Source organism: Talpa occidentalis, unplaced genomic scaffold (assembly GCF_014898055.3).
Source record: "Talpa occidentalis isolate TD23 unplaced genomic scaffold, MPIMG_talOcc4v2.1, whole genome shotgun sequence".
NCBI lineage: Eukaryota > Metazoa > Chordata > Mammalia > Eulipotyphla > Talpidae > Talpa > Talpa occidentalis.
The window spans coordinates 16,855,544-16,878,913 of NW_026555331.1; the positions used below are offsets into that span (position 1 = coordinate 16,855,544).

Below are 23,370 nucleotides of genomic sequence, written 5' to 3' on the forward strand. Positions count from 1 at the left end.
ATTTCTCAACCCATTTTGTTTCTCATCTCTCTCCGAATTATCTTCTCATTTCCTCAATCAAGCACTGAATTGGCTTCCAAGTGTAATCAATGATAGGTTCCGAAAGCAAACCATACAAGTGTTGTCGCCAGATGCAAAAAAGTTTGATATTTATTGAGTAACAATAGGGTGACATAATAGAAAAGGAAATTAATGTTTTTGTGCCTTATTTTTCATTTTATTACTTAAAACATCACATATTGTATTAATATTTCAGGCTGCATGAAAATACACTATTGACTGAAGTATTAGGTTAAACAGCATGAAATTCATTTTTGTAGGTTGAAAACTGTTGGATATCAGCCATTTTAGAAGTTCAGTTTAATATACACACATGAATGGAAGATGTGAAAATTTTACACAAGCTAGGAAAAAACAATGTGAGATTAGGAAGAAAACAACACACACTTTTATTTAACTGAAACCTTTGAATTTACATGGTCTTTTTCTCTTTTCCTTGCTCTCCTGGAAAACAGCCAGCACCCATCCTAATTGTTATTTCTCTATAATATAAAACAAAATGCAATCTTTTCAAAATTACAGTTGAAGGAGAGGTTCCAGTGTCTGGTTGCTACAGACTTAGCCTTGGAAACTTTTCAAGCATAATTTACCTGTGGTAAAAGTCCCAGTTAGAGGCTCTGACTGTCCTTCATCATAGATGGAGAAAATGGCAATGGAATATTCAGTGAGGGGCGTCAAGCCTTTCAGAGGGAATGTAGTAATAGGGTCAACTTCAATCTACAAGGGAGAGAAGTCACACAGCTGTATCATATGCTTTCTAATTACAGGAAATAAAACCCATTTTACTATTGTCTGTAATTCACTTGGCAGGGAACAGGGCTATAAATACTGCCCCAAGAAATTAAATTATGAAACTCATTAGTTTATGTATATGCATGTGTGTGTATACAGTTTTCCTTTTTTATATACACATCAGTGTAAGTATTTATCTTTTCAACACATATATCTGCCTAAATGATTTAGTTTATTCAAACATTTTGATACTAGACAGTCCCTATTTTATGCATAAATCACTGGTGATTTCACTAAATAAGTTTGGGGTATAACTTATTTTTACTAGTTATGATATTATGTTTTAGACTAAGTTCTGGAATTGATTTTATTGGTGGTATTTTTAAGATATAGGAGGAGAACCAGGAAAATGATAATAAATGGCCACGGCAACTATTTTTGAGAATAATTTTTCAAATAGTCCAACAGCTTGCCTTCAGCCTTGTCCTGGAAGGGATGGAGAGAGGGCTTGGTGAGGCGAGAGGGGCTGGCACTCAGCCCAGGCGGGGCTCTGCTATCAAATCCATCATGGCTATCAGGACCAGGAGCTGGCCCTCATCTAAACACCATGACCTTTCACTTGTAAAGCTCAAATGGCAGCACTTAATTCTCTCCCCTGTTTGCACATTTCTACCAAATCCTTTCCCAGTGCCTGCTATCTGTGTTAAAGAGTTGACAAGTCACTCTCGGGCATATTTGCTAAGGCAGAAGTGCATGGAGATGGTCTCTGCATCTCTTGAGAACACTTGCGGGTTCAGGGGAAGCAGCACCCTGTGTCAGCTGCCATCATCACCTTCATCAGCATCATCGACATGTAAGTGTTCTGTTTTATTTTCCTTCCTTGGTTTCCAAAAAGTTGGCGGGGGGGCTCCTTTGTGGCACAGGGGTTAAAATCTCAGAGCTATCAAGCTTTTGCCAGCCACTGCAGAATGAGTTCCATGCCCGGCCAGGGAGCAACCCACATGGCACAGCAGACCTCTCCTGGCTTGCCCGCTGCTCCCCTCAGCAGTGTATTTCAGTAGATTCACCTGTTCTCCCCACTCTGTCTCTAGTGAATCCAATCTCCTACTGTACCTCTGGCCTATACCCCAGTTCTTGTATGCGTAAATAAATAAAAATACCTCTTCAAAAAAAAAGTTAAGGGGGAGGAGTAATATAGAAAACTCAGTGGGGGAAAAAAAGAGAAAGTGAAGGAAGATGGGACAGAGGAAATGAAGCAGGGAAGTAGAAACTAAATTGAAAGCAAAGTTTCACAATCAGCTACTAAGTAAAATGTACTTGGGACACTTTAAAACTCATTCCAGAATGTCTGGAGAATTTTTTAAAAGCCCAGTCGTAGCATTATCTAATAATAAAAGTGGAAATTAATAGAAGTCAAAGCAAAACCTGCTTATTTCACTTTAGGGTCACAGGTGGCCAGAACCTATCCAGGTAACTCAGAGCACAGGGTGGGACCCAAGCCAGGGCAGGACGCCCTTCCACCACAGGGGGCATACACACACACACACACACACACACACACACACACACACACTCTCTCTCTCTCTCTCTCTTTCTCTCTCTGACTGGGACAATGGAAATGTGTCAATGATATCAATAATCTTCACATACACACTATGGGACATGCCAACATGGGAAAACCAATGCAAACATGGGAAGAACATGCACCTTCCACACACAGTCACCCCAGTCAGGAATCAGGTTTTTTCCCCGCCCCCATCAATGTTATAGTGAAACAATATTGAAAGAAATGAGTTCAAGCACTGACTGTAGCTTATTATTTATTACAGAAAGATACGAATAGTTCAATGGTTTTTGTTTCAATCTTTTTACTACTCCAGACTAGTCTTCAAAAGCAGGACAACTGGTCTCAATGATCCTATCTCATCAGAAATATTTGTCCTCAGCATTTATAAAGGCTGAATGAAAGAACTCGAAGAGCAGTTCTGAATTGTTAACAAATGTGCAGCTATTGTCTGGTCATTACCCAATGTCACGTAGGAGAGTGCATTCTGCAAAACACTCTCAGATTTAATTGTAGGAAAAACCTTGTCTGTGCATATGAAAATACTTCTTTATTTGGTTGCAGAATAGAAATGATGTAATCTAACACATTTCCCTCTGTGTCTTAGTTTTCTTGGACCAAGATAAGGAAAAATTTTAAAAATAACCCCGCTGTATCTATCCCACTGAAATATATTTCCAAGGAAAGAATTTCTGTAAAATATTAGTCACTGAGTACAAATACTGTATCTTCATGGATTTCATAAGTTCTAGTATTTGAAATTATCTTCCACACAAAAATTGAATTATTCATTTTTCAAATTAAGTTTATCTACCCGGGACCTTTCATATGTCAGTTTACTCATTGAAGAGGGATAAACTACAGAACACTGACATTAGTCTAGTTTAGCACTACCATGACAATACAGACTTCCATACCTGTACTAGGGCAGATTATATTTTGTGAAGATGCTACATCAACAAAAGTCTCCCATCTCATAGCTCCCACCATGATGGCATCTGTATTCTTCTCTTTCTTGAATCCAGGGAGGGACTTATGATAGCCCCTTCCAACAGAGTATGGGGGACATGATATCTTGTTGAACTTCTCAAATGCTATGAGTCACTGAATGGCAGGTGTGCACCAAACTGGTCCAACCACTATGCTGTGTGGAGATTTCTGGACCTACTAAACATAGAGCTTCCATATGATCCAGCAATTCCACTCCTAGGAGGACACAGATTCCAAAGAGCACCTGCACTCCTATGTTTATAGCAGCACTGTTTACAATAGCTAAGCTTTGGAAACAACCCAAATGCCCAAAAATAGATGACTGGGAAGATGTGGTACATATATACCATGGAATATTACTCAGCATTCAAAAAAGATAAACACATGCAATTTGCAGCAACATGGATGGCACTGGAAGGGATCATGCTCAGCGAAATAAGCCAAAAAGAAAAAGAAAAATACCGGATGGTCTCACTCATAGCAGGAATCTAGAAAACTTAAATAAGGGACCAGGAAAATGAATATAAGAAAGTGAAAATCAAAATCAACAAAAAACTATGAACCAGAGACACCGGGAGGGGAAGGATTGGGGTCAGAACTATAAGTTAAAAAAAGAAGTTCTAGTGATGCTGTCTCCAGCACTATGTGGCTAGCATTTCACCAGCAACCCCAAGCCAGGACTATACATCCAAGCCCTAACTCCTGACCCACTGAAATGTGAGAGAAAATAAATCAGTATTGTTTTAAGCCACTATGTTTTGGGGAGATGGGTTATACACCCAGTAACAAATTAATATACAATCATGGGAAACAGACATCGAGTTCCATGGCTTACCTCATTGATTTCAGTCCGATCCTCACTGTTGTACACAATTCGATAACCACTGATCTTTTTTGAAGCTGGGTCCCAGGCTAACCGAGCACTGTTAGAGCCAACATTGGAGATTCTCAAGTTTCTTGGTGGACTTAATGGCACTTTGCGGTAAATGGAATAGAAAATGATTAAAAATATGAAACATGTAAAAAAAGACAACTCAATATACTTGACTTCTGAACTACTTACACATGAAAGACTTCACCCAGGTAATAACTTATAACCCCAAAATAACCAGTGAATTATCTCATAAGAATCAATAATGCATTCAAATTTACAACAAAAAAGTCTTTCTTGTAGAGGACAAATAGTAGAAATAAATTACATATACTTAATTAGTAAGATTAAAGGAAATTTTCCCTTCCCTTCTTACATGGTCATGCTAATATTATAGCCTCATGTAAATATGAAACCAATGGATCAGAAAGCAGAACACCTGACCAGATATTAATTCTTACTCTACTCAGTTTTCATATGATTCTAGCAAAGTCACTGTACATTTCCTTCCCGGGAATAAAATAATGAATTTTCTTATATTACAATGAACTCTAGATATTTCCCCCTAAACCAGTATTTCCAGTTCAGAATTCTGCCATTTACTCCCATTCTCTTTACTGTAGCATTCCATCCAAGTGACACAACTACTCACGTGTTGTTTCTTGTCCAGTAACAGGATCACTGGCCTCTTCCCCAAACATAGCATAAACCGTGACCGTGTATTCTGTGTTGGGCAACAATGCTCTTAGTTCAATGTCTGTGCTGGTCTCTCCAATTTTCATCTGAAAAGAGCACCCATTATCTGTCAGTTTGCTGACGTGTATTGTTCATGCTGAATGGAAGTGAATAAAGGTGAGACTCTGGAATGAAAATGTGTCTCCTGGGGCCTCTCTGGCAGTGTAGGGATTAATTGTCAGCGCTGTAATTGTTATGGCCTGAGTTCAATCCCCAGTCAGGAAGATGACACATACGGCGCAGCAGACCTCTCCTGTCTCGCCTGCTGCTCCCCTCAGCAGTGTATTTCAGTAGATCTACCCGTTCTGCTCCCCACTCTGTTTCTGGTGAATCCTCTCATATCCCCCCTACCTCTGGCCTACACCCCAGTTCTTCTATGCATAAATAAATAAATCTTGAAAAAAAAAAAAGCATGTGTATCCTCTCTACTCCTGGATGAAACATCACAATTTTTGATCCATGTCAATTGATACTAGGAGCAGCTACTATGGAACCACATAAAACTGAACACACCCCATGTGCTCTTTTCAGATAACTCTTTACATCTAGATAAGGGGCAACAATGTCGTAAGCCAATGTTACCTCGATAAAATAATTAACTGACTTAAAAAGAAAATTACCCTATGGGGAAAAAATGAATTGAAGAAGACTATTAACCAACTGCTAACAAAGGCTCTAGGTGGTGGGATTATAAGTCTTTTGTTCCCTTTTGTTAATGTGGATTTCCTAAATTTTACATATAAATATTTATAATTTTTTTAAAAAAGTCTATTTCAAGGAAGTCAGAGTTTACAGGACCCTGATGGGCAGTGGGTAGTTACCTCTTTTTCATCCCCAGCCAGACCTTCCGTGAGAGGCGCATAGAGGACCAGGTATCCCGAGGCCCCCTCCACCGCATTCCACTTCACCCTCAGGCTGTTCTCAGTCACGTCGTACAGTTCAAGGTTGGAAGCCATGGGCAGAGAGACTGCAAGAGGAGATTTTAGGGAAACGTTCAACCAGTGGTCCATATGCTTGCTTATTTCAAAGTAGCTATGGGTTAGCATCTATAAAGTAAACATAGCTTGTTTTCCAGGTGATTTTTATTTTTAAATCTGTTACATATACTTAATTAGTATATTTAAATCTGTATAATTAAATTAGTATAATTTAAATCTGTTCATGTAGCCATGTCAGCCTCTTCTGGGAAGGTAAAAAAAGTGAATGCTGTGGCCGCCCTGGTGACCTAAGGGTTAAGTCTCAGCACTATCTCTCTGCTGCCTGAGTTTGATCCCTGGCCTGGGAGCTGACCCACATGGCACAGCAGACCTCTCCTGTCTTGCCTGGTGCTCCCCTCAGCAGTGTATACCAGTAGATATGCCTGTTCTGCTCCACGCTGTGTCTCCGGTGAATCTTCTCACCCCCTGCCTCTCTGGCCTACACCCCAGTTCATGTATGCATAAATAAATAAATAATTTTTTTAAAATAATGTAAGAATATAGTGAATGCTTAAAAGAACAAATGACACTTTTGACTTTCTTATATCCCACTCTGATGCTGGGCACTTGTCTCTGGGGGCCAGCTAAGAGCAGGGAGACAATGCTGACCGAGCCCAGGCACCCATCACCAAGCACAGGACCTTGCTTGCAGCAGTCATTAAAACCCACAGTTGGGTCACCGGTCAACAACAGAAAGGATGCTTAGATGAAACGTGTACATGAATCAATATAAGTCAACACATCCAGAGGCAGTTGTGACACATGACTAAGTCAGCAGCAATAGGATTTGAGACAAATGCAATAATTAAGAAAGAAGATTGGCTATATTTGAGAAGGGAAAAGGGATTAAGGATAAATTGCCAGTTCCTGGCTTAAATGCAGCCAACAAGAACGATGAAACATTGTTTACCAGCATAATTCTAGGCCCTCCCAATCGGCCCTAACTGCTTCCCTAACTGCAAAGTCAATTCTAGCGCTTTGCTTCCAGGGCAGCCCCTGTCCTACTTGCACTGGTGTGCCTGTGGAACGTCATTGCACTAATTTCTTTTCATGTTTTGTGTTTGCAGTACTTCTCTTACGAGACTACAACATCTTAAAGAGTAGAGCTTGTCACTAAATTATTTCTGCAAGAGAGGAAGGGGCTATTAACACCTGTCCTACAGATTATCGCCATGGATAAAGCTAACAATTTGTTGGTGTGGAGTGTGGTTGCCATGATGCCTGGCACATGGCGAGGGGTGTTGTTTATACTGTGAATGCTCTAGCAGAGGCAGTTTTTAGATCATTTTTAGATCAACTTTGCATAGTGCTTATCATGTAGTAAGAACTCAATTTTTTTAAGATGATTAATTCCCAGGATTTTCTGATTATTATGAGTGTGTGTGGGGGGGTGGGTATGGGTGTGGGTGTGTGAGAGAGAGAGAGAGAGAGAGAGAGTTCATGCTTAGACAAGGAATTATTTGTATTAAGAAGTTTATTTTAATCACAGTGATATGAATAATGATGATTAATGTTATTTAATTCTGTTTACATTTTTCTACTGGGCAGGAACGCTATAGACCTCCTTCTCTACTTTACTGACAAACTGCAGCCTAGGGCTTGGTTCATAACATACCATCATTTAATATTTGCTTATTAAATGAATAGATGCATTTTGTACCATTCACCATTAAGGCTGTTCTTTCTTGGACATACCCAAGCATGGTAGCATCCTTCCCAGATTAATAGCTGCCAAACTGCAGGTTTTGCATGGTGACTTTTTCTATGAATCTGATTCCAAGTAAGCTGAATTGAAGTTTATTATAAATTACCTAAGTAACACTGTACAAAATGGTTAGTAGGGTAGAATTTAAGACGTACGTGTAGTTTCGGTTCCCCGGAGGGCTTCGCTAGCAGAGTGGGCATATATTGCAAAGACTGCTATCTGATATTCAGTTAAAGACATCAAGTTCTTCAGTACCGTGGAAGATACACTTCCATCCACCACCACCTGTTTAAAGAACATTCAAGGAATAAGAGCGTGCAAGTCCCTTATTGATTCACCACAGATAGAAATTATGTCATTCCCAGCTTAATTGTTACCTTATTCACAACAAACTAGTAACAGTTGACATGTGATAATTTTCTGTGGAAGTCTTGGAAGCACATAAAAGGCTTATTAGTGATGAAATAGAGCTAATGGAAGCACTCTGATTTTTTAGTCCATAAATTTAAACCTCCATAGCCTACTACTCTAATACTTTAAAAAAAACATGAATCCTAGCACAATACAAAGGAAAACTGAGAAACTTGCTGAGGTCAACCAGAGGTCAGAACAACAAACATCAGCACTTCCAAAAAAAGGAAGGGTAGATTTCATTACTTTTTAACATATTGCCTACAAATTGTTATGTCAAAAAATGGGAAATGGAAGGATCCAATTGTTCAGTAAATAGGCATTTCCTATTTTGTACACATGTGTTGACCAACCCATTAAAAAAAAAAAAAACTAAATACTTTCTTAAGGCTTCCCTGTTCCACTAATCCCCGCAGTTGTCGAAGAGACCCCAAACTCTGGAGGAAAATGGACTCTTTGACTGCGTAATGTGGAGTACATAGGCTACATTAAGGCAGAAACTTCAGACCACCCCCCAAATACAGAATACATGAAAAGCAGAAAGGATCCTGGCCAGAGCATTAAGTACTGATTCTTTCTGTTTTGAAACTCATTAACCTTTTTTTTAAGTCAAAATAAGCCAGTTATGAATGGATGCAGGACCAATTCTAAGGCTTGTTTAGCAGAGGTGAAAGGAGATATAAATATCACACCAGAAAGATGGGAGAAGATCGTAGGGACATGGAAATGTACTTCTGTGAAATAATATTAAATGTTTGTGACAGAATAATGTCCTTGTCATATATTTCCATCTTGTTCTACTATTGTAGAAGGCTTGAGAGGCTGAAAATGGTTTGAAAATACTGTCTCATTACCTCATCTGGTTTTCCACCCCTGGTAGGATAATACACAACTCTGTATTTTTGCACATTTCCTGGGGAATGAGTCCAGTTAACCATGAAGCTTCTGGCAGTGACTTCAGAAATAATCAGCTCCGTAGGTGGCCCAATGGTGGCAAGGGCTGAGGCTAAATTAAAAAAACACATAAAATGAAGAGTTTTCTGAAAGTTATTTCTTATGAACTTAAAGAGCTCTGTTAGTCAGAAGTGACTGTTGATTTTATGTTACCTCTAAGATTTTCACCTCTAGATCAGTTGATTCAGTTATTCATTCTCCATTTATTCATAGAAACATTTAAGTGTCTATTAGGTACCAACCACTGTGCTCGGTTCTCAAGATATACACTTAAATTAGACATAGTCCTTGATGCCAAGAAACTTTCTCAAAGTCAATACTATAGAACAGCCAAAACAAAAACGAAACTACAACTTGAGCACATTTGTATCTATAGCTACTCTTCTGAGTTCTTCAGAGGTATTATCTCATTTAATTCTCAATATTTAATTATTACTAGAAGCCGTAAAACCAAGGTGATGAAGTTAAAGACTTGCTAATCTTCACATTAGTTAAGTATCAGAGCAAAAATTGATATTGGGCTTGTAGGGGAAATAAAAGCTTATATTATTAAGCATCAGAAATACAGTGTCTATACTTCAGTTCAATTAAGGACCAACATCTAAAAGTAAAAAGAGAAAGCAACATATATTAAAAGCCCACTATGAGCTAGACACTCTATAAGCACTTTGTGTGTGTTACGTACATGTTAGAGTAAATAATTCATTAACAGATTTGTGATATAGAAAGTTTAAAGTCCTTGAACCTTAGGATTCTCTTATCTTCTGGGATCACTTACTCAGAAGGACTTTAGTAACATAATAGTGGAAACACATAGTTATTAAACACCAACTTTGGCCAGAAACTGGTAGGAGTGGCTATATCAATATCAGAAAAAGTAGAATTAAGAGCAAAGAAAATTACCAGAGAAAGAGAGTGACATTACAAGATGATAGTTAGTGTACCAAGAAGACAAAACCTTCTAAATATGTATACAACAAAGAAATATAATGTATATAAAGTGGAAATTGATAGAATTCAAATAGACAAATCCACAATTGTAGATGGAGATTTTAACATCCCTCCTCCTCCATTACTGAAAAGACAACTAGACAAAAAAGTTAGTAAGATTTATCAACCATCAGGATCTATTCAAAACTTACATCACATAAGACTACATATCCTTTACAAACACCCATAGGCCAAATACAAAGATAAATCATATGCTTAGTCATAATACAAATCTCAGCAAATTTAAAACAACTGAAATCATATTCTCTTAGGAGAATAAATGACTCTTTAAAATGTCAACATAAAAAATGGTAAAAACTTTCATTAATCCACCATAGACTTTTTTGTACAGGGTAATAACCACAGGCACAGAATGGATGACTTCTGTCACACTTTTACCTTTGATCTCCTTGTCCTGTTCTTCCACCCTGGAGCAGACCGTCCTGGTCAGGCTCTCCACAACTGTGTGCATCAGGTCAAACTCAGCAACGTTGTAGACATGTGTGCTGTCAGGCTCAGAGGCAATCTCCTGTAGCTCATTCTCATCCGCGTTTTTCACCCCTGGTATTGGAGAGAACAGGGACAGTGGTGACATTCATGCTCCATTTGAAAAGGCAGCTTCTGTTGCCTCGTCTCAAGAGATTCAGCTGGTTAGTCTCCTCTATAACTAAGTATCTGCTCATTTAAAGGGGAATCCATCATGTCAGATAGTTTCTAAAAGTCACATTCAGAATTACTTTTCAATAATTAGATCTTAATTTCATTCAGTATATACTCACAGGAAGATAATCAATGAAATTAATTTCTGTCTTGCATGAATGTTGCAGAATAATAGTAATAAACCATTCTTCTAGACTATCAGGGCTTCAGCTTTAAATCTATAAAATTAATTAAACTGAAAGATACTGTCAGGACAAAACATATGCATATAGTCATTATCATTATTATCACTATATAGCCTTAAGAGGAGGCTTGGAAAATTATAACATACTCAAATGCAATTGGCTAAGACCACTGTGATTTTGCTAACAGAAATGTAGATGCTCTAGTTCTTCCACAACATTTATTGAATTCCAGTACTACAGGTCAAGCTCAATGCTGGATGTTTGGAAGACAGCAGAAACAAAGAGCTTATCCAACATTTCCAGTCTATCTTCACACACTATGTGCTTGCTATATCCAAGCACTGCAGTGCTTTACATCTATAAAAACAGTTAATCCTCACCACCAAACCTATATGTTTGGTGCTATTGTTTCACCCACATTACACGCGTAAGCTGATGCACAGAGAGGCTAATTAATCTGCTCATGGAAACACAGGCAGGTGATCTAACTCCAAAGTCAGGCTTTTAACCCCTATATCATATTGTCTCTTGAAGATTTGCATTAAATGAATATTTACCCAAAAGCAGAAATAGAAAGGGAGAGACATAGGATTGGGTTTTATGGTACATAAATGTATTGGAGGTACTTTTCTCTTAAGCAATCAAGGAGAATTTCTTTATGAATCTCCGTCTTTCCAATCATCTGAGGATGTTAAGAAGAAATTACGGAAGCAGTGAAGATTACCTGGGGCAACATAAATTAATCTTAGATGCCTGCTATACAATTTAATTTAACTTCCAACTTCCACATATTTAGTAACAAAGCAATGGTTGTCTCTGATTATTGGGACCACTGATAATAGCCAATATGAAATGTCTTCAGAACCCTGTTTGGAACTTGCTGGGGCATTTTGACTTGTATCTCAGTGTTGCTTAGGAATCAGACTTTCTTTTTCTGCTGAGAAAGTTTTCCAGTGTCTACTAAAGAGAAAACCTCCCCACTGCCAAAGAAAACGAAAACATTTTAATCAAGAGGAAAGTTGCATCATCTACTATTTTGGAGTTCTGAATTTGCACCACATACATCCTTCCACACAAGAATAATACTTTATTCAGGACTATTTTCAAAGAACTAATACTGCATATCTAGGACTTTTTGCTTTCTTTAAATATAGCCGCAGCACCTTATTCCTTGAAAATGATAAATTAATTCTTCCCTATATTACCAGAGAAGAGAGAGCTGTAAAGTGATACTAAAGAGAAAGTCTTGACTAATGGAAAGGTAACAAGCACCTACCTAGCTTTTGCACACTACTTTATGTTTTTCACATTTTATGTTTGATCGCTCACACTATAGGATTCATGGTGGTAATCTTCACTTCCATTTTAAGGAGTAAGAAGTTGAGCGCAGGTCACATGACTGGTTATGATTAAAGTCAGAACCAGAAAGTCCTTGCTCTCCAGAAGGAGTCCTTCGCCCTACAAATGGTCTTAAGGAGTCTATTTTTACTGTTGAAACATGCCCTAGGTAACACGTACCTATGGCAAACAGTTCTACACCAGAATCGCGAAGGTTTCTGGATGGTGGAATAATATCATCTTGGGACTTTCCATCTGTGATTAAAATGCCAATTTTGGATACTCCAGTCCTTGCTCCTGCTTCTGGTTTAAAGCTATTTTCAAAGATGTAGTTCAAGGCAAGACCTAGAAGAAAACAAGACAAAAATAAACAAAACCAACCATGGCTTATAAAAATTCTTCCAATTCTACAACATGAAACCACAAGAGGAATGACTTTATTGAGAGCTAAGAGAGTTTTTATTACATGTGAACTCTCATCTTTTCTTTTTGCAACAAACTTTTTCTTGACAGATCTGATGGAAGAAGTAAAAATCAACCAGAATAGAGGTAATAACAATAATTAAATTTTGCATCACTTCAGAAATTAATATCATTTATAGAGAAAAAGTCATTCAATCCATGGCCAGAGGAGGCTGACAGGTTTGTACACAAGGAAATTTAAGTCTTTATAAGTTTACGATGAAGAAAGTCAGTCTCAGCTGCAAATATTATCACTATGCTTTCAATTTTGTTCATCGTGTTCTAAAGAATTAAAAATTCTTTCCTTTGCTCTAATTTTTTAGGAGTTGTGTGGGCAGCTTTAACGTGGTAATTGAATTTCTACTTTTTGAGTGTGCTACTTTTCACCCAGAAAAAAATAAGAAATGTTGCAATATTATAGGATATATGTTTAATAACTCTTTGTTGTATTAACAAGAATTTCATTAGCTTATGCCTCAAGCGGGGGATTGATCAGATTTTAGTGATCTGTTTCATCAGCATCTACATTGTTTAAACTGAGCACCCAGGGACCTCTCTGGTGGCACAAGGGATTGAGCACAGCACTATGAAGCAATCTACAGGCTCTGCAGCATGAGTTCGATGGCTGGATGGCCAGGGAGCAACCCACATGGCACAGCAGACCTCTCCTGTCTCGCCTGCTGCTTCCCTCAGCAGTGTATTTCTACTATTCTACTCCCCACTCTGTCTCTGGTGAATCCTCTCACCAACCCTCATCTCTGCCCTGTACACAGCTTTTGTATGCATAATAAATCCTTAAAAAAATTTTAAAAATATTAATAAACTGAGCACTCACATGGTGTGCCTGGAAGGAAACGGAATGTAGTGAGGTTAAAGTCTGTGCTGTCTTCCTGTCTTCCTTGATTGAGAATTACAATCTAAATATTCTTACATTACTCCTTTATCAAAAATAGCAGTGAGCCAAAGATTCACAAATATTTTCATGATAACTAATAATTGCAGAAAAAGGGCCAAGAAAATACCTTGGAAATAAAGTAGAGATAAAGTAGACATTTGCTTTCACTTAGATGCAGGGTGGTTGGAGGAGAAAAGAGGTGAAATGAGAGGAGGGAAAATGAACTGACAGGCTGAAACGGCTATGGAAGGGTGTCAGCCTTTAGGCTTGCTCAGTTTTCTTTCAGCCCAGGAAGTCACATCATATTCACCTGGGAAAAGGAATGAGATGTCTGGGTTTTAACTCTTGGAGTCGAGTTTGGGGTAAGTGTGATCTAAGAATTTTAAAGGCTAGCTGGGTTTTAAAAAGCGCTATCCTAAGGCTTACCAAGTGGCAAAAGAAATGATGACTCATCTTTATGATCATTAAGATATGTGGCTAAAACTCAGACTGAACAAAACATACCTGTTAGTGTATTTCCTCCCTTGTATGGGAGATTGCGGACAGCCTCGATCACCTCATCTTTTGTGCTGAAAGCATTCAAGTGCCATTCTATCCTGGGGTCACCGCTGTACTGTGCAAGACCTGGAAAAGAAAGATGAGAAGCCCCCAGAAAAGCCATGTGTTACTCAACGATCTAGTGGGCTATTCTAGAAAATAAAATGATGAAGGATCTAATCCTTATATTTTCTTCTCTGGCTTACTATGTGCTTTCAAATAGAATTCCTAACATAAATTTAAGGAATTAGTTTGGATATATGTGGGGGCAGGAGGAAAGTAAACAGTTTCTAGTCATTTAGAAGTAAACATCCAATTGGATACCTGGCAGTTCAAAAACAGATCTGATCATGTTTGTAGGTAACAAGCCTTGATATGTTTGTTTTTATTTCAAAGGAATGATTTTTCTTTTAATGGCTATTTCCTATTAATGACTATTTAAAAGTTAAATTATAGATCTTTATATAACAAAGTGGATATATGATCAAAGATTAACAATATTTTTTTGCTTTTTATTAGAAATAATTTAGCAAAGATTATCTTGAACTAAAACATGACTACCTAGTTCTAATTTTCTTAATTCAACATTTCAACAGATTCAACTGTTTCTTTTAAATGAAAACTTCTTCCTGATAATTTCTTATACCAACTGTAACTTTAAGAGTTTCATTACTGCTACTATGATTATTATGCAGAGATTTTGACTTTTCAGAAAATCAAAATGCGTTCAATAATGAACTGAATGTCAGTGTCAAGACAAAATTAGTAGAAATATTTATCAATCTAAACTGGAGCATTTGGGAACATCACTATATGGATCTTATTGTGTGGAAAGTCACTTTGGAAAGAGCTTTTGAGATTTCTCAAGAAATTTTCCAGGGACCTCCCTGGTGGTGCAAGGGGTTAAGGAATGCACTATGAAGCAATCCAAAGCCTCTGCAGCATGAGTTCAATCCCCAGGGAGCTACCCACATGGTACTGTGGACCTCTCCTGTCTCTCCCACTGCTCCCTTCAGCAGTGTATTTCAGTGGATCTGCCTGTTCTGCTCCCCACTCTGTATCTCGTGAATCTTCTCACCCCCCCACATCTCCAGCCTAAACTCCAGCTCTTGTATGCATAAATAAATAAATCTTAAAAAGAAAAATTTTCCAGCAGTTTTACACCAAGAACTGAATCCTGTCCCTAAGAGATGTACCAATACGTGTCTTCTCTGAGCCCACGTTGAAAGCTGTAACTAGGTTTTCTAAGAAAAGCCGAACCAATCTGAAGTTGAATCTTCCAATACTCCAGGAACCATCAACCAGGATGACAATATCAGCAATAGCTGGAGTTTCACAGAAAAACTTCACTTCTGTAGAGTACAAACCAGAAAAGCAAGTATGATACTTTGGAAACTTTTAAAACAATGAGTCTATTTTAATGTCTTTCAGATAGTTTAGTGCTAATACAATAAAATTCCCATTAAGGCAACCATATTTTTACAACCCTTCTCTTAAATGTATTTTTACAAGGAAAAATTTTGGTAACAGTCAGCCCCAGAGGCAGTGTTCTGGAAATAGTTAGCAAAACACTGGCAGGTTCACACCCTCCTGGCAACTCAAACCTTCTGGTATTTCAGAGAGTAGTGTCTGTGCAAAATCATCCAGCTTTGCATTTTAGCCTGCAGATTCTTTTCAGGAAAGGCCTTAGCAACACCAATGTGGGAGAGTCAGCAGAGATGGGAAGATAGCCAGGAAGCTCTCCTGCTCTGATAAGTCTGCTGCAGGAAGTGATAGGAGAGAAACACAGGCTTCCTGAATTCAAGGAAAAGTCAGTGCCCTGCGGAGATCTTTGCTGAAGTGGGAAGAAGCAAATCAAAAAAGAACCCAAGACCTTCCCCCAATTCAAATTCTTTTAGTTACAAATCTGTTGACAGTAACATTTTGTTCCTAAAAATCATTTAAGTAATTGATTTTTAAAATGGCTCAGTTAGGTCTCAAAATAGGGATCTAGAAAAGGACATCTAGAACTAGTAGCACTACTCTAACTTTAGGATTTTTTTTCCTTTTTTTTTTAATTGAGATAGCAGTGGTTTACAGCTGTATATCATTGAAGGTTACACATCATACGCCTTTTCAGATAAATGTCATTATCCCATCCCTGACACCAAAGCCCCCACAGTCCTCCAGCACAGCCCATTCCACAATTTGCTCCCCTAAACTTTACCTTCAGGGAAAGCTCCAGCAGCTGCTATCAGGATTGATGAGCAGGGGAACCCACAGAGGGGGAACTGGCTGATGATATAAAGTATTAACTGGGTGATAACCACTGCTTGCGTTCATAGAACCAAGGTACTAAAATATTCCTAAAACATTTAAGAATTCTTAAAAATTTCAGAGTATTGTTAGTCCCTGTAGTAGCAATAATTTGTACTTTAGCTTGTGCTAAAGAGGAGAGCTTAAATGCACTGAAATTTTATTTTAGGCCTAGAGATCATGTGTGTGTGTGTGTGTGTGTACATGTACATGTACACACATGCATGCATCCCTTCGTGTTCATTTCAACTCCTTGAAACTGTTCAGCAAATACCTAGTTTTTTTCTAACATCACATTGACAATAAAGTATTTCAAATATAACTTTTATAGTGAACCCCAAAATATGGAAGTATTCATAAATAAATGGAATATATTGTTTTCCTAAGGGAAAAATATTTAAATGTCTATAGTTTATTATATCTCTGCACTTACCAGGCCACATTTTACCAAACAGACCTTGGTTTTTTCCTAGACAAAACTGCATGGAATACCTAGATCCTTTTACCAGATGGGGAAAAATGTATTTGCCAATGAAATACTCAGATACTCAGTAGGGCAGCTAAGCAGAACAGTTCAATCCAAAGTTTACATATTACATGTGTGGGCACCAACTTGTCTTTCTTTAATATAACCAAATACAAAGTCGCCCCCAATCCTACTATTTTAAAACAGAATAATGCAGGAAATTATAGGATAGAAATGAATTTGTTTTTTAGAAATATTCAAGGAAAAATGACGTCTTATAAAGCTTTAAGAACCCATTTATCACAACTTTGATAAAGAAACTTACCTCAAATGAAGAGTAGTTTTCCTTCTCCCAAAATTATTGGGAATATTATTTCACTTTTTAAATAATTATTTGGATAATTGTGGATAGGGTCTCAGAAAAGGAGCAACTTCTCTGTGCTTATTTAAAAGAGAACCATAAAAATTGGTGTTTTCTTTAGGGTTTTTTTTTTCTCATGAATAACTTAAAAATATTTAATATCTTTAAATTTATTTTTTAATTTATAACCACATGATTTCTATCTTAGAGTGGAACGGTTACATATGAATTTTATGGTTACTGATCAAAATGACTTGAATGAGCTAAATGAAATTGGATACAATTTTAAAGTAGGATTTCATGAGTCAAAATGTTTTCAGTCCTAGGTGCTTATGTGAAAAACACATAAACCACTAATTTTTTTTTTGCTGTTATCCAGTTTGTTAAAATTTTATTTTTTTTAATTTTCTTTTTATTTATATATTTTTACATAATTGTTTATTTTTAAACAATGTTTGCTCCCCGCCCCCGTGTAGTCCCCACAGAATTTACTTCACCAATGCACCCCTGCACCATCACCTCAGTCCCCTGTGCTCCTCCCTCCCTCCCTCTGATCCCTCTCCCTCCTCCTCCCCTGCAGGATGTCTCTAAAAACCACTAATTTGAAGGGATAGATGCACTCCTATGTTCACTGAAGCTTTACTTACAATAACCAAGTTATGGAACCAGCCAAAGCGCCCATGGATGGAGGGATGGATAAGAAAAATGTGGTACATGCACAATGGAATAGTACTTATCCATTAAAAAGATGAACTTTTGGGCCTCCCTGGTGGCGCAAGAGGTTAAGATGCAACCTATGAAGCTATCTCCAGCCACTGCAGCACGAGTTCGATCCCCGGCCAGGGAGCTACCCACATGGCGCAGCAGACCTCTCCTGACTTGCCTGCTGTTCCCCTCAGCAGTGCATTTCAGGCAATCTGCCTGCTCTGTTCCCCACTCTGTCTCTGGGGAATCCTCTCACCCCCCACACCTCTGGCCTGTACCCCACTTCTTGTATGCATAAATAAATAAATCTTTAAAAAAAAAAAAAGGGCCTCCCCAGTGGCGCAGTGGTTGAGCACGGGGTTGCGAAGCTGCCGGCAGCCTCTGCAGCGCCGGTTTGATCCCCGGCTGCAGGCGAGGGTCCTAAATGTCGCGAAGACCTCTCCTGCCGCCCGCTGCTCCCCTCAGCAGTGTACTTCATCAGTCTGTCTGTTCTGCTCTCCGCTCTGGCTCTAGTGAATTCTCTCACCCTCCCATGCTTCCGACTGTACCCAGTGCTTGTATAAATAAATCAATAAATCTTTAAAAAAAAAAAAAAAAGATGAACTTTTACCATTTGCGGCAACACGGATGAAACTAAAGGGGATTATGCTAAGTGAAATAAGCCAAAAAAAGAAAGACAAATACTGGATGGTTTCACATATATGAATATAGAGAAACAAAACAAACAGTCAGATAAAACCACACCAATAACAACCCTAGAAAACTGACTATGGAATCAAGCTTGAAAGGGAGAAGGGGAAACAGTGTGTGAGGGGGGAGAGGACAATGGTCTAAGGCTGCCTTGGTGGTGGGTGTGGTGTGAGGATGCCCACTGAGGAGGTGTGACCCTATGCCTCTGAGTCCCGATCAATATTATAAAACAATGTCACCTCAATAAAAATAATTCTTCTGTCCACATAATTCACATTTCCAGCAGGGCACTAGAAAAATGCGCCATGATGACAGCTCAATGGAATATGACCTCTTCTCCCTGGCACACCACTAATTTGAGAGAGTGGATGACATTTTTAGGAGTCAGACATTGAGCCAGGTTTACCTGTCTTCCTAGAAATTTTCCCAATGCTGGATGCTAATCTGGATAGAAGAGAAGCCTATACTATTTTACTCACATTATTTTATTAAGTGGTCAGAAGATCTCATGATGATTTCAGGTCTGCTCTATGATTTATTTAGTGGCTTTGAATTATTTTTCTCTATGCCACTAGCAAAATATCTAGCTAGGTTATTCATGATGTCAAAAGAGAAACTGTGGCCACAAAACCATTTTTCACTTAAGTCTCCTGTGAGGTCAAGTTCAAGTCTCCAAACCAACAGCAAAACAAAACTGCTAAAAATGGTGCAAAACTACTGGAAGTTGGCGTCCAACCTTGACATTGGCCACATCACTGAAAATACATCTTTTAAAAGAGTTGTCGAAGAGCCTAAAAGTTCTCAAGTGTTTTTCAATACACTACACATCCTGATTCTTACACCATTCCCATAAGGAGTCGTTATTTGTCCTCGTTTTTTAGGAAATAAAATTGAGATTCAGAGAGACAAGTGAAAGGCTCAGTGGTTTATGAGCAGAAGCTGTAATTGGTAGATGCAGGACTGGATACCAGGTCTTCTAAATGCTTGCTCCATAGGCCTTGTTCAGTAGATAGTGCTATCACAGCTGCAGTTGTCCTCACATAACACATCGGGGAATGTCATCTGTCCTCTGGGACAATGCCATAAGTTGTCTGTCTAGCAGATGTGGAGCAAGGTCTGTATTTGGAGTTCATGTAAGTCACAAAGAGCATGCTACTGTTTTGTTCAGTCATGGGGAAGACAGACCTTTCATCCTGAGATGACTACTCTATCTAAAGCAGCTCTCCCAACCCCTCTTCCTTTATTATGCTTAATTTTTCTTCACAAAACCTCCTAGAAATATCCTCTACAACACAAAGTTGATTTTGTGTCAACTTTGACCAGACATTGGGTCAAACATTATCCTGAGTGTGTCCGTGTGGGTGTTTCTGGAGAAGGTTAGCATCTGAGTCTGTAGACTTAGTAAAGCAAATGGCCCTCCCTGAGCTAGGTGGCCCTCACCTACCCACTGAAGGTCTGAGTAAGAGAGAACTGCTCTTCCCTCCTCTTTGAGCTGAAGGATCAGTCTCTTCCTGCCTTCAGATTCAAACAAACACTGAATCTCAGGTCTGCCAGTTTGAGACTGGAACTTCCATCTTCATCACTCCTGGAACTCAGCCCTTTGGACAGGAACTGTAACCACTGGCTCTTGTGCCTGCCGACTGCAGAGGTTGGGAATTCTTAGCCTCCACAATCCCATGGAGGTTATAATATGATAGGCCATATATTATATATGATATATATTATATATATAATATTACTATATTACATGCTATCTTGGGCTTGACAGGGCTTGGCAGTCCTACCTTCCCTCCTTCCTTCCAAATATTTTCCTTCTGTGATAGGAGTTTACTGGCACAGTAGCTAAATAAATCATGGGTACTTAAGGCTGTTTCCATAACTTGGTTGCTGTAATATTATATAATATATCATTATATATATTACACATATTATAATAAGTCAATAATATGACTATTTATACAGTAAACAGTAATTTATTTATTGACTATGGCAGATGCTTTTTATTGCCTTTTTTTTCCCTTTGCAACAAGGAGATTAGTGACTTCTTTTGTCAGATACTTTGCATATATCTCTCCCACTTAAGCCTGTTATCAATCCCGTAATGTAGGTATTATTCTCACTTCAAAAAGGAAAGTTTAAGTAACGAGAAAGGTTAAATAAACTGCCCATCATCACACGCAGAGCATGTGGGAAAGCTGGAATTCAAATTCAGGACTACTCCAAAATCTGAACCCTTTCGTTACTGTGCCAATAAACTCCTATCACAGAAGAGAAATGTTTGGAAGGAAGGGGAGGGGAGAGAAAAGGGGGGAGCGAAGGAGGGAAGGCAGGCAGGCAGGAAGGCTGAGTTTTGTAATTAAAGATAGCATGTAATTAAAGTCACCCACTTGTCTTATATCCAACCTCAGATGAATAACATCATGACAACTTGCGGGCATGTGAAGTCAAATCTCTGCAACACAGCCAAAAGAGCATTTCAGCTGTCACTCAAAGCCCTGCATCTTACCAGTCACTGCCAATACCCAAACACCACATTTGTCACATTTCTCCTCTGCTCATAAACTGTAAGGGACAAGGGGGAGACATGACAGCTGTCTTCAAATATTTACAGGGCTATCAGACAAAGGAGGATTAAGATGTTCTGTATGTTCACAAGGAAATATATTTCAACTCAGTTCAAGAAAGCCCTTCTTGACAGTCAAGATGTCCAAAGACCACTGACTTGGTAAGTGGTGAGATCTCTGCCAATGAAAGAAAAGCTGGTCAGCCCTCAGTGGCATGAATGAAGAGCCTCCACGATCCTCTTAATGGGTCAACAATGAATGGAAGAACCCTGGCTCATTTGAAGAGTATAAATTTGAACGCCTAATACATAATGGACACTGGTCCGTGATTATGAATTCTCAAGGGGACTGTTCCCCCGACTCAGTGCACAGATATAAACAGAGGGTCTCCCTCACATTCTCCCTGTGTCAATCAATGAGAAGAGATTTTCTAGTTGACCTAGTGTTGTTGCTGGTACATGTCAACTGCCTAGATAATAACAATTACAATCATAATGAGAATAAGGAGGGGGAGGAAAGAAGTAGAAGAAAAAAGAAAACAATGATGAAAGAGAAGAAGGAAAAGAAAAGAAACACTAAATATTTACAGACCACACTCTGGGCCAGGCATCCTTCTAAACCTTTCAATCCATGAATTTCAGCCCACGACCTGATCCCAAAGTCCAATTAGGACCAAATTACTTCCTCCCCCTCACTTCTAAAAGTCAAGATCTAGCCAGCATTGACCTACAAAGCCTACCTGTCCCCTATGTGTTAATTGTTATTCTGACTCCTGCCTCATAGAAATTGAATTTTCCCACCAGTCCCATTCTTACCAAACTGAACTCACAGTCTTAGGCTTGGCAGAGCAAAGACTTAGAATAGTGATGGAAAATGTGTGAAATTTTAAATTGGTCTTTTAACTGTGAACCAAGAATCCTAAAAGTATTAATGGGAAGTAAATAATTCCAGTAAGTGAAAATACACTTTGAGAATAATTATGTGTCTTGGTTCTGCTCAGCTGTAAGGGCTGGACATAATTCAAAAAGGGTTTTTCTTTAATAGGGTGCATGTGTTGAGACCTTACTGGATCATGTACATCTCATGAGGGTAGAAGCATGCTTTCTGTGATCACAAATGACTAACTCAGAGCTTAGCACAAGGGGCTCATCACCAAAATTCCTCTCTGCATTTATTGTTAAATGAATAAAATAAAAAATGTTGTTCTGAGTGCATGACTTCATGCAAACTATACAGTCTAATACTAACAGCAAATACTTATGTAAGCACTTGCTATGGTCTAAAAACCTTATTCCTTATTACTCAGCATTTAAAAAAGATAAACACATGCAATTTGCAGCAACATGGATGGCGCTGGAAGGGATCATGCTCAGCGAAATAAGCCAAAAAGAAAAAGAAAAATACCGGATGGTCTCACTCATAGCAGGAATCTAGAAAACTTAAATAAGGGACCAGGAAAATGAATATAAGAAAGTGAAAATCAAAATCAACAAAAAACTATGAACCAGAGACACTTTTTGGGGGGTGGGGGGCGGGAGGCGAGGGATTGGGGTCAGAATGGGGGGGCTGTAATTGTATGGGGAATATAAAAATAAAATTTATTATTTAAAAAAAAAAATAAAAACCTTATTCCTATTCATACATTTCATTCTCACACTTTTGAGAATTCTCATGTTTCAGGTAAAAATATATCAACTTCAATTGTAAAAAGCAATATAAAGGATGAACTTTTGTGTGAGGAGCCAGAGGGGAGCGGAGAAGTTCACCCAAGATGCTGGCCAGTCCCAGTAACACAGTGTCTGAATGCATACGACAAATTAGAAAACTTTAAACATTCTAAAGGAAAGATCAGCAAACTTTTCTGAGAAAGGCAACATAGAAAATATTTTCCTTTTTGCAGCCCAACGATCTGTATTACATCTGCTCTGCTCTGATATTGCGGTAGAAGAGCTACAGATAATATGCAAAGGAATGAGCGTAGCTGTGTTTTAATAAGATCTTATTTAGAGGCGAGGCAGACCTCTCCTGTCTCGCCTGCTGCTCCCCTCAGCAGTGCCTTCGGTCCGTCTGCCTGTTCTGCTCCCCGCTCTGTCTCTGGTGAATCCTCTCACCCTCCTGTGCCTCTGGCCTGTACCCCAGCTCTTGTATAAATAAAAATCAATCTTTAAAAAAGATCTTATTTAGAAATCAGACAGAGGCTTGGACTTGGCATATGGGCCAGAG

At 38.6% G+C, this 23,370-nt stretch overlaps 1 protein-coding gene across 3 annotated transcripts in view; it reads right to left on the minus strand.

Moving 5' to 3' along the window:
- Window positions 1-23,370, minus strand: part of COL14A1 (collagen type XIV alpha 1 chain) — a 161,158-nt gene that overhangs the window by 107,943 nt on the left and 29,845 nt on the right. For all 3 annotated transcript variants that reach the window (XM_037502239.2, XM_054692006.1, XM_054692008.1), the window contains exons 6-15: window positions 15,263-15,418; window positions 14,034-14,153; window positions 12,353-12,517; window positions 10,389-10,550; window positions 8,900-9,051; window positions 7,790-7,919; window positions 5,774-5,919; window positions 4,870-4,999; window positions 4,182-4,321; window positions 651-777 (exon numbers count right to left, since the gene is read on the minus strand). In XM_037502239.2, coding sequence (XP_037358136.1) covers window positions 651-777; window positions 4,182-4,321; window positions 4,870-4,999; window positions 5,774-5,919; window positions 7,790-7,919; window positions 8,900-9,051; window positions 10,389-10,550; window positions 12,353-12,517; window positions 14,034-14,153; window positions 15,263-15,418 — 1,428 coding nt within the window. The remainder of the gene's footprint in view (window positions 1-650; window positions 778-4,181; window positions 4,322-4,869; window positions 5,000-5,773; window positions 5,920-7,789; window positions 7,920-8,899; window positions 9,052-10,388; window positions 10,551-12,352; window positions 12,518-14,033; window positions 14,154-15,262; window positions 15,419-23,370) is intronic.